The 11,601-nt window shown below is 32.7% G+C and overlaps 1 protein-coding gene across 2 annotated transcripts; it reads right to left on the reverse strand.

Annotated features, from left to right (window-relative positions):
* Positions 1 to 4,866: 4,866 nt before the first annotated feature.
* On the reverse strand, positions 4,867 to 6,564 carry LOC105108215 (protein BASIC PENTACYSTEINE2-like). Of its 2 annotated transcripts, none has more exons than XM_011002441.1 (2): positions 6,386 to 6,564; positions 4,867 to 6,097 (listed from the first exon to the last, which is right to left on the reverse strand). In XM_011002441.1, the coding sequence occupies exon 2, from the start codon at positions 5,995 to 5,997 to the stop codon at positions 5,143 to 5,145; it is 855 nt and encodes a 284-aa protein (XP_011000743.1). In that variant the 5' UTR covers positions 5,998 to 6,097; positions 6,386 to 6,564; the 3' UTR covers positions 4,867 to 5,142. The 2 variants fall into 2 exon arrangements, with proteins under 2 accessions (XP_011000743.1, XP_011000744.1); XM_011002442.1 differs by having other exon boundaries at positions 4,867 to 6,105.
* Positions 6,565 to 11,601: the final 5,037 nt, after the last annotated feature.

Below are 11,601 nucleotides of genomic sequence, written 5' to 3' on the forward strand. Positions count from 1 at the left end.
GTTAGAAATTCCAGCGTGTTCCCATTACAGTCTGGTTAGTAAGCTATTGTAAACTTATTTTAACCATTGAATATCATTATTCCTGGTAAATACACACACACACACACACACATACACACACACACACACACACTTCTTGCACTTGTTTACCAAGATTTAGCATTAATATTCTTCTTTTATGCCTGCCTATAAAAAAATATATGGTTCGCCTTGCAATTTGAGTTACCTTAACTTTAGAATTATTTATTTATATTGAATATTTGATTCTCTTAATTAATTATGAAGCTTGGTTAAATTTATTGAAAAATTAAGATATTGTGTTTGGATTACCTATGTAAGAGGACTTACATTGCTTGCTTGTGAATTTTCTTGATTTAATTTTTCATTGCTTAGTTTCAAAGACAAATAAAATAATTAAATATTAGCTTTAATTTTATATTATATTTTACTTATATTTGTGATCTCAGTCACAGTCCTAGAATTAGTTTTGCATGCATTTATGTAATGATCGTCTATTACACAATCTATAAGTTATAACCATCATGGACTTAAACTATAGTAATGTTCTTAAGGATATTCAAGAGAAATTACAACATATATAAGTTGATAAGAACAATATATCAAATCAAATGAACAACCTTTATGGGATATAACAATTCATAAAAACTCTGCAACTAAGGTAATGTAATGAGAGTGAATATCCTAATGACGACCATATGAATTGTCAAAGACCATTTCCTCACTAGAATTGCAAATATAACCTAAAGGGTCACAATGCCTTTGACGACCCTAACAATAATGAGCATTCCAAGAATAAGAGGGTAAGGTTTGTAACGATAAAACTTAGTGGGACCACTCAGCTCTATTGGAGAAGTGTACAAGAGTCTTTGGCTAGGAGATGTCAACCTTTTATTATTGATTGGATTGAGATGAAAACTAAGTTATAAGAAAAACACCTACCTCGTTATTATAGGAGAAATCTCTTATACTAGTGGAATAATTTGAAGTAAGGAAGTAAACCTGCCAATAAATACATGGCATAATTTGATCAGTATAGGATGTGGTGTGTAGTTAGAGAGGATGAGATAATGACCCTAAGTAGATTTTAAAAAGGATTAAACAATGACCTTATGAGAGATGTTGTGCTTAAAGGTATGTCCATCCTTAATGAAGCTTTTACCTTAATATAAAACTATAAAATTGGTCACAAAAAAACAAGTGGAGCAGACGTTAGGACATTTATAATATCACTTTTATGTCTCAACATGGTAATAATAATTGTATATTAGGTCTCCCACCTTATAAGCCTAATTCAATGATTTCCCAAATACCTAGAAAAGACAAGGGTAAGTGTATGTTCTATGAAGCACCTAAGATGACCCTAAGGATTCAATATTTTAAGTGTTAGATTTTTGCTCATGTTTCTTCTAACTGTCCCAGTAAGGCTTTGTAAATTAGGATCAAGAGGATATGAGTGAGAAAGACAATTATGATGATAAGGTATATCAACTCAAATCAAGCAGGACTTTTGTAGGATGAGAGATAACTAGGTTAAATGTAGTTAGATGTACCTTAATAAAACCTAAATAAACTAAGGATTGAAAGAGAACTGCTATCTTTTACACTTGCATTAAATATAGAGATAAAGGTTGCAAGATCATTAAAGATAATAGTAGTTGTTTTAATGTAGTATCCTCAAATAGTGTATCCTGCTTAAGCTTAAAGTTTGTTCCATACCCTAAGCTTTATATTATGTACTAGGTGAATGATACATCCATAACAATCAAAGAGAGATAGTCTTTTTCCCATAAAGATCTTGGATTATTATGTAAAAATTTGATGTGATGTTATTTCCATAAACATAGGACATGTCATTTTGGGTAAACATTGATTATATGATTTGGACTTTACAATCTTTAAGGGATCAAATTCTTATTCATTCACTTTTCATGGTAAAAAAAAAAATTAACTTATTGGATTACCATCAGGGTCTAATGATAATAATAAGAAGAAGGAAAAAAGATGAAAAAAAAAGGCTTAACATAATAAGTCCTATGAAGTTTGACCAGAAGGTTCGTGATGAGTCTGTTATGTTTGCTTTAATAATTAAGGAGGTTATAAAAAATTCTTTAGAAGAGCCACCTAAAGAGTTAAGGGAAGTGTTGGAAGAATTTCTAAATGTTTTACTCATTGAACTACCTAATGCTTTACCTCCTATGCATAACATTCAACATGCTATAGTTTTTTGTCCTTAGTTCAACATTACCAAACTTGTCTCTTTATAGGATGAACCCTAGTGAACATGCTGAATTGCAAAGGCAAGTATGTAAACTATTACAAAAAAAGATTTATACAGCAGATTTTAGGCCCCTATGCAGTATCTGCCTTATTAACACCTAAGAGAGATGAATAATAGAGAATATATGTAGATAACTGAGCAATTAATAGGATTGCAATCAATAATTATTTTCCCATTTCTTGATTGGATGACATGCTTGATACGATGGTAGAAACCCAAATATTCTACAAGATTGACCTGAATAGTAAGTATCATTAGATTAGGATTTGTCCGCGAGATGAATGAAAAACCGCATTTGAAACTAAGGATGAATTATATGAGTGGCTAGTCATGTCTTTTGGCCTTTTCAATGCACCAAACATTTTTATAAAGGTAATGGCACAAATGCTTAGGCCATTGATGAGAAAATTCTTGATAGTGTATTTTGATAATATTTTTATTTATGGCAAAACCAAGGAAGAACATTTTGATCATCTTATTTAAGTTTGTACCACTTTAAGGAAGACAAGTTTGTTTGTCGATGTCAAAAAGTATTTTTTCTTTATAGATCATGTGGTTTTTTTAGAGTTTAAAGTGTTATATAAAGGAGTCTATATTGATCCCTAAAAAGTCCAAATGATAGTAAATTGGCCTGAGCCTAAGATTATTCATAAGGTTTGTACCTTTCTTAGGTATGTGACTTTTTATCATTGTTTTCTCAAGGGATTTAACACTATTATATCATCTATTATAGATTATTTGAAATAAGATGAGTTTTAATGAAGTAAAGGAGCTAATAAGACATTTGACGAGGTTAAGAAAAAGATGGCAAGGGCCCTCATAATGTGGCTTCCTGACTTTATTAAGGTATTTGAAGTAGAATGTGATGCCTTACGAGTTGATATAAATGGAGTACTTAGTCAAGAACATCATCTTGTAACGTACTTTAGTGTAAAACTTAACGAGGCTAAAAAAAATAATCAACTTATGATAAAGAAATTTATACTGTGGTTCAAGCACTATGCTATTCGCGCCATTATTTGCTACCATAAGACCTTTTTCTTTACTTTGACAACAAGGCCCTCTGTTATCTTTACTTTTAAAAGAAGCTCAATCATAGGCACGGTCGTTGGGTTAAGTATTTGCAAGCCTATATATTTGTTTTGAAACATAAATTTAAAATGAAAAATAAGACAACAAATGCTTTAAAGTCGTTGAGGAATACTATTATCCGTAATGAGTGTTGAAGTTACTAGATTTAAGAGATTCAAAGAGGAATATAAATCTTGCCAAAATTTGAAGAAATATCTATGACTTTAAGGGATGAGAATAATCATGTTATAGATGGTTATCACACCTAAAAAAGGTATTAGTTGTTTTGGTCTAGTTTGAAAAGAGATGTAGCTAGGTTGGTAGGTCAATTAAAAATTTCTCTTATTAGTTTCAGAACTACAAGGAATCCTCCTAGCTAGCCAGTATCATTGAAAGGAGCTAGGGATGCAGCATAAACAAGCCTAGCAAGCAGGACAGGATGGCAGAAACAAAAAAATTTGCTATCTTCTCATATCATCCAACATCAAAACTCAAACAAAAAGGAGAGCCAATAAATGATAGAAGACCATTGATAAATGAGTAATATGCATTCACCAGACAAAATAAATCTCTGTCGTAGTCAACAGCCCACATTAACAATGGACATAAATTACCATGGTATTATGACCTCTCACACCGTGTTTGTTTAGAGGGGTTTTAAGGAGTATGGAAGGAAAAGGTGGGGTTAAAACCCTCCATCCTTGTTCGGCTCTCAAAACTAATAGAAGTAGAGGTGGAGTTTTGGAGGGTTCAATCCTCTTGAATAATTGAAAATTAGAACACCCCAAATTGAGGTGTTTAACAGAATTAAGATTATTAAATGATACAAATATCCTTCAATTAAAAAAAATAAAATCCCTCTCTTTCACTTCTCATCCCATTGCACATTCAAACAAGAAAAAGTTGGAAATACTACCATTTCCTTCCTTTACTTACCCTTATTAACCCTACCCTTTACTTACCCTTATTAACCCTACCCTTTCTTACCCTTATCATTCAAACATAGTGTTGCAAAGAAAGAAGCAAATTGTACTCTAAGTCGAATTATCCTAGATTGGAAAGAAACATTCTGATACTGCAGCAACTATGATGATTAAAGAAGTAGCTCAACAACTACAGTGAGGTGCACAAGAACATGATCTGCAGGTGATATGATTTCGTGAAAGAGACCCAAACAAACACCCCACATCAATCTAAGTTAGATGTAAGACACCAGAAATCATTAATTACCTATTACTCCAACATCTGAATTGCAAAACGCATCCACATACTAATTTATTTCTCAAAACACCATCGAGAATACCAACTGATTGTCTGATGAAACGCACCATCCTGCCAAAACCAAGACTTACGAGCAAATAAGAAATTTCTCACTAACAAAGTGGCAAGCCCCAAAAAAATACCTCACAAAATCAGAGACTAGGACACAGGTAAGTCATGAGTACTCATTCATTTACACAAGCTGCAACAACTGCATAAAGAATGAGGCACCCAGATTCACCAAAAATAGATTTTTATTTTGAATTTATATTAATTCAGATTTAATTGAATACACATACATAATTAATATAAGAATCAAGGAAATGTCTTAACAATTAGCAGCAGCGATGAGAGGAAAAAAACTGAATCACGTATAATTTAAAGGCCAGGAGAAAAAGAAACTATGAGGCACAAATGTATTAAATAAATCCCATCTCTACAACATTTTCCATGGCATCAATAAATTTGAAAAAGCTAAGAGTGCAAGCAGAAAGAGAATTCACATGGGACATCTACTTGATAGTGACAAATTTGTTTGTACCGTGTTTAGCCCAATGTGTTCTGAGATCAATTGCATTAGAGAAGTCATAGCCTTCACCAGCGAGTTTCTCTAAGACCTTCTTAAAAGCTCCCAAACTCATTTTTCTCCCTGCTATCCTTGCACCACGTCGTTTCATATTCATAGGCAAGGGATGCACAGAAATGCATGTCGTACAACAAGCTGATTGCCACCCACCACAACCCCAACGATAGCATTGTTGGGGGGTGCCAGTGCATGAGCAAACTGGTATAGGAAATAATGAAATGTCCATACTGATCCCATTTATCATAATTTCAACATTTTTCTTGGCAGACTTTCCTTGTTGAGCAGAAGGACTACCGTCAGGCTTGGGTACTTGAGGGGCTCTCTTACCCTTCTTTGCTTTAAGGCATTTCAAGGCTTTAGGACGCTGCTTCTTCTTATCAGGACCATCTTCCTTTTCGACAACACCAGCACCTTCAACTTGGTCCAGTGTTTCATCATCTGCCGAATTTGGTGGTTGAAACATTTGCATATGATTAGCTAAAGATGTTTCTGGAAAAACCACATCATAATCATGGTTTCCAGGGAATACATGGTGAAACTTTTCTCTCTTGTCAATTGAAGCATCCCTCATGTTCTCCATAGGGAACATATGCTGCAAAACCCCAATATCCCTATGATGAAAACCTCCTTTCATACTAGTCATGATGGCAGCACTGCGCGAACCCGAAAAGGGTTTCTCAGGCATTGTTGGAGCCATGAGCTGAAGACCCAGATTTCCTTTAACTGTTGTTGGCTCATAGTAACCCCAATTACGAATATTCAAACTGTTATCTTCATCCATTATTCCAAACCACTACAAATCAAGATAACTTTATTTCACCTTAACACAATATTTGTTGTCAGCATTGTGCTAACCTAAAAATTCTCCAAATTGGGTTCACCTAAAAATCTCCAAAAAGATTGTAGACACATGAAAATTAATTCAAACCTAAATCACACAGCTTAAGAAATTAATAAACAGATTGTTAAATCATAGTAAAGTTTGTGACTTGAAACCAAAAGAAGTCATAACTGACAGAGCTAGTAAGCCAAAAAATAAAGAAAAAAATGCATCTGGGTCGTAGTCAGAAACAAAGATCTTCGAATCCTTAGATCTGTCTGACAAATCTTTTTGAAAGAGGATAGACAGTAACGACTGTAGTATTTCAAGGAGAGATAAAGGCACTTACTTGGAAGAAGATGAAGTGAGCTTTTTAGGGTTCTTCTTCTCCTCCACTAAAGAAGCACAAAAATGAAGTTACGAACGCCATTTTTGTATGTAATTACTCTTTTTACTCGTTTTTAACGCGCACTTGCTTCGCTGGTTGCTAGTATTTTGGGTCAACTGGAACCTTGCCTTTGGTTTTTTTTTATTTGTTTTGCATACTCCAATGGAGAAGCCAAACAAAATGCTAAAATGTCTTTTCTCTCCTACAAATGCTATTTTTATATATCTCTTTAAAGAGCCAAAACCAACAAAGTGGGACCACTAAAAAAATAAACTAATTAAATGTAGACATGTGGAAAAAAAAAATAACATTAAACAATATTAAGAAATAATAAAACACTTATTTTTTTCACTCCAATATAAATGTCTCTTCAAATGGCTTTTTTCCATTGGAATAGATATGGTAAGATAAGCTATATTTATACTATTCAAAATGCTATTTTATCAATTTAACTTTTCAAAATAGTATTTTGGATTGGAGATGCTCTAACAATATAAAAGCGTTACTTCACGGCCTTTTTATCTGTAAAATGGTGATTGACAATTAATTATTTGAATTTATATAGTTAAACCAGTATCTATCTATCTATCTATCTTTTCAATTTCAATGCTGAGCTTCCTAAGCCAATTTTCTAGTTTGTGCCTAAAACATATAATATTATTTAGATTAATTTAATTGTACCATTATTATTCTAATTTTAAAAAATATAAACTACTGCAATATACTAGAAAAAACAAAGGCATTAGACATGGTTGCTGTATTGTTGTTAGCACTATTTTTATTAGGTGGTATATTTTAAGACAGATCTTTTAAGGTCCTTTCTAGTTTCTAGTGATTTAATATTTACGTATTATAAGAAATTTGTTTTAAATTTTATTAATAATAACCATTAAATCCATATACTGAGATAATTCACTTACGAATATAATACATATATTTTTTATTTAATTGGGAGATCCGATGAGCCTTTGCTAAAGCTTTAAGCGAAGACCTCCTAGTACATATCTTGAATGTGAAAGTGAAAACGAGTAACATGAGGCTTGAAGAATGAGATTGACTATCAGTTTTGGAATCCATCTTTAGGAACGTTCCTAGTCTTTTCTTCCTTTGGAGTATCTTACAATTCTGCAGGATAGCTTTTCTTGTTATGTTGCAGATCTTCCTGTGATTTCTTTCTTTCTTGTTTCTTGGCATTTAATGGTCTTTCTTTCTTACCACCTCCGGATTAATCGGACTTAGGAGGAGGAGGAGGAGACTGTCTTATTGGCAAGGTTTTCCCAGATAAACCTATCAACAAATTGGTGTTCAAGGAATGATGGAGGTGGAATGGCAAAGTGTGACAGGTTTTCAGGTGTAGTAGGAATACGATGAAGGGTACTTTCGGTTCTTTCTTGATATTGAATGTGATACGCAGAAGGTTTTGAAGGGAGGCCACTGGCTTTTCAAAAACAGTGTATTAGATTTGCAAAGATGGATTAGGATAAAGAAAGTGATGAAGATGCATTTTACAGTCTCCTTTTAGGTAATAAATTTGAACTGTCGCACTAGGGAGAGGGGGAGAAAAAAATGGAGCTCGATTGGTTGTGGATTTGCTTGCTGTTAGAGACGATCAAGGGAGCATTATTAAAGTCCAGGTTCTTATCGATGTAAAAAGAAAAACCCTTGAAAAGGAATGAGAGTTGCCGTTTTCAATGGAGAAAGTTACTAGGTGATTGAGGGTGTTCCTTCATTTTAGCAGGAGCAATGATACGATCCAAATATTAAATTTGAATTTTGATATAAAATGTGTAACTATCTAATTTTACGGTAATAGTCATAATTCTCAATTCGACCGTTGGATCGAGCTGAACTTTTACGTGGAGTCTCCTGACATATTGTATTACCTTGGGTTAAAATTTCAGCTCGATCCAACGGTCGTATTGAGAATTATGACTATTTCCGTAAAATTAAATAGTTGCACATTTTACATCAAAATTCAAATTTGACCTTGCTTGGATCGTATCAAGCAACATGGCATTCTTAAGGCCAATCCTTATACTTCTAAGTAAAAAGCTGAGCACCTGGGTTGGGTGCTGGAAACCAGACCTCCCTTGCCATAAGCATGCAGTAGATTAGTCTGGTGGGAGTAAAAAGGAACGCATTCTTATGGCTGGTGATCAAGGAAAGTCAATAAACATCGTGCATCCTCTGTCCTCGTTACCAGTTTTGGAGCAACGAAATTTTGATGGGTTAGGAAAGGATTCAATAACAGGATTGCGCAGTGCTTCTGAGCACAATATCAGGGATTCAAATCCAATCAATTCGAACGCTGCAGAGGTTTCATAAGAACATTTATTTTCATTTATTGCTGGTGAGAATTTTCAGAAAAATGCCCCAATATCAGCATTACAAGATTCATTGCGCAACTTGGATCCGCAAAATCTCTCTCAATCAGGATTGGTGGAATTGCTGTATGAATACTTAATTGTTGTTCAGAAGACAGGAAATCTGCAACCCATCATTTTGAAGGCTGCTGAAGTGGAGTTACCAATTCCAAATAGGTCTCGAGCTTCAATGGACAATGAGCCTAGCTTTTGTTTAAGGACTTCTAATAATGCAAGATTCAAAAGTCTAATCAGGTTGGATAAAAGAAGGCAGCTTAAAGACAAGACAGGGTCCACCACAAACATCTAATGAGTCGATACATACAACGTCCGAGGGAATTCTGAAGAGGGGATGGAAGGATACTGAAGTAGAGTCGACTCCTGTCAATTCTGACTCAACAAGAAACAGGAAAAGAAGTGTACGAGTGATGTATCTGTTGAAGTGGTGGAGGAAACCACCATGATCAATGAGGCTTTTATCATGAAATTTCCAGGGCATGGGGAGCCCCTAATAGTTCAGGATTATGAAGGGATTTTTAGGTCTCATCCCCCAAACATTGTTTTCCTCATGGAAACAAAGAATGGCTCAGAGGTTGTTTCAAAGATTGTTAGGAAAAACCGAACTAGAGGCGATTAAGGTTTGGCTGGTGGTTTAGCTATTGGATGGTCAGGAGCTGTTGATATTCAAGTTATTAATCGTGACCCTTTCTTTATTTGGTATCGAAATGAGGATTAAGATAAAAGGGTTGTTTGGGATCTTGTGGTTGTTTATGCCAGTTTTCTGGATTACGTTAGGGAAAATCAGTTGACCACTCTTGCAATCATGTTCATTTCTTCAAATTTTCCTTTGTTGCTAGGAGATGATTCCAACACAATTCTGTTTCAAGAGAAAAAAAGAGGTGGGAATGCCTATGATTCTCAAAAGATTGCTGGTTTTCAAGATTTTATAGCCGTGCTGGGTATGGTGGATTTAGGTTATGCTGGTCATGCTTGATCGTTATCTAGCTTCTCTATCATGGCAGCCCAATTATCCTAATGCTTTAGGACTGCATTTAGATGAACGAGGCACATAACAGAGGCTATTTTTCTCTTACTTGTGGTATTTTTCTCTTACTTGATTGTGGTGGGAGGTTTCAAGTTACCAATAAAATTATATTATATTGTTAATTTTATTTTATATCTCAATTCAATTATTATGTATCTTAACCTAAATCATTATTATTAATACAACACAACTTATTCAATAATATTATATAATATTATTCAAGTAAAAGATTCAATTTCAACTATAAATATACATGGTTAAATAGATACTTAGAATTACAAATATAAAATTAAAGTCATATATTCAAATTTACAAATTAATATTATATTTCAAGTTTTAAGAGATACGAGTCTTAATTTATAAATAATTACATGATCAAAGGTAAAAGTTAACCATACCAATATTAATGTAAAGTAATTATATACATCCTAATAATAATATAATTAATTTGATACATAACAATGCATGCAAAGTACTTATATTTATTCAAATATTATTCTAACTAATGGAGGTATATCATTGTACGCAAGATTATTTATTCCAATAATATTATCACAAGTTTGATACATATTAATATATATATATATATAAGATACTCATATTCATTTTAATTATATCATAACTAGTCGATACACATCCAAGCACGCAAGGTACTCATATTCATTCCAATGCTATGGAAGTAATAAAACAATAAACTTTGAAAATTATCAATAAGTTTATACGATTTAAAAAAAAAAAAAAAACAAGGTGCGATGCACCTACCTAGAGTATGTACATGTGTTATCATTTTATGAATTGTTCAATCCCCATAACTTCTCCTATACCAGTAGAGATTTAGTTTTTATCAATAATATAACCAACGCCACAATTTTATTTAATTATCATTCAACTAGTATTTTTAAACTAATCATGAGGAATTTCCTTAAAATCTCATACTCTTACTCATTTTCATGTTCATATTCATTTTTACAATTTTGTTATTAAAACCATCACTTAACAATAATTTTAAGCAAAAATTAAAAATTATCTAATTCCAATCAATTTAGCTTAACCAACCTAGAACACTATCTAGTGGTTTAGTCATAACTAAAGTTGTAAAAAAGTCAGTTTTGAGTGTGATTTATCTCTATGAAAAGCTAAGATATAGAAATACAAATGTTATGAAGAAACCAACTCCAAATTATTTTGTTTAAAGGCTCAAAATCAATAACCACAATAGTCATACCTTTATAGCTAAAATTTTGGACAATAAGGACTTTCATCCCTTGAAAATCTTTTTCAACTTCCAACTTATTTTCATGCATAAATAACATTATCCAAGGTCATTTGACATTATTAAATCACAAATTATGGTGTAAGAATTGGAAGGAACATTGCTACATGAACATATTGATTGAATAAAAGGCTAACTTGTTAATCATGAAAAATTAAAATGAAAGAAATTTGAAAAAGAAAACATATTTATGGTTGGCCATAAATATATTTGTAACAAATTGATTAATTAATAAAGATTATTATGGATTCCAATTAGAAAGGTGAAATTATTGTTATGACAATGATGTAAAAATATTAATTATTAAGGTTTGTCACACATGTTTAAGTACACGAGGAGAAAGTGAAACAAAATGAATGGTTTACTATTTTGTTGTATTAATAATGCTAAACAAGGATAATAACATATATAATGTGTTTAGAACAAAATATGAGAAATTCTAAAGGGATGAGTTTTCTTATTTTAGCCTAGTCTTGTTATATTATAGATGTAGGGA

The sequence above is a fragment of the Populus euphratica genome, unplaced genomic scaffold (genome assembly GCF_000495115.2).
Source record: "Populus euphratica unplaced genomic scaffold, PopEup_1.0 scaffold184.1, whole genome shotgun sequence".
Lineage (NCBI taxonomy): Eukaryota > Viridiplantae > Streptophyta > Magnoliopsida > Malpighiales > Salicaceae > Populus > Populus euphratica.

Coding starts and splice junctions, on each gene's coding strand:
- LOC105108215 (XM_011002441.1), bottom strand. CDS start 5,997: ATGGATGAAGATAACAGTTTGAATATTCGTAATTGGGGTTACTATGAG.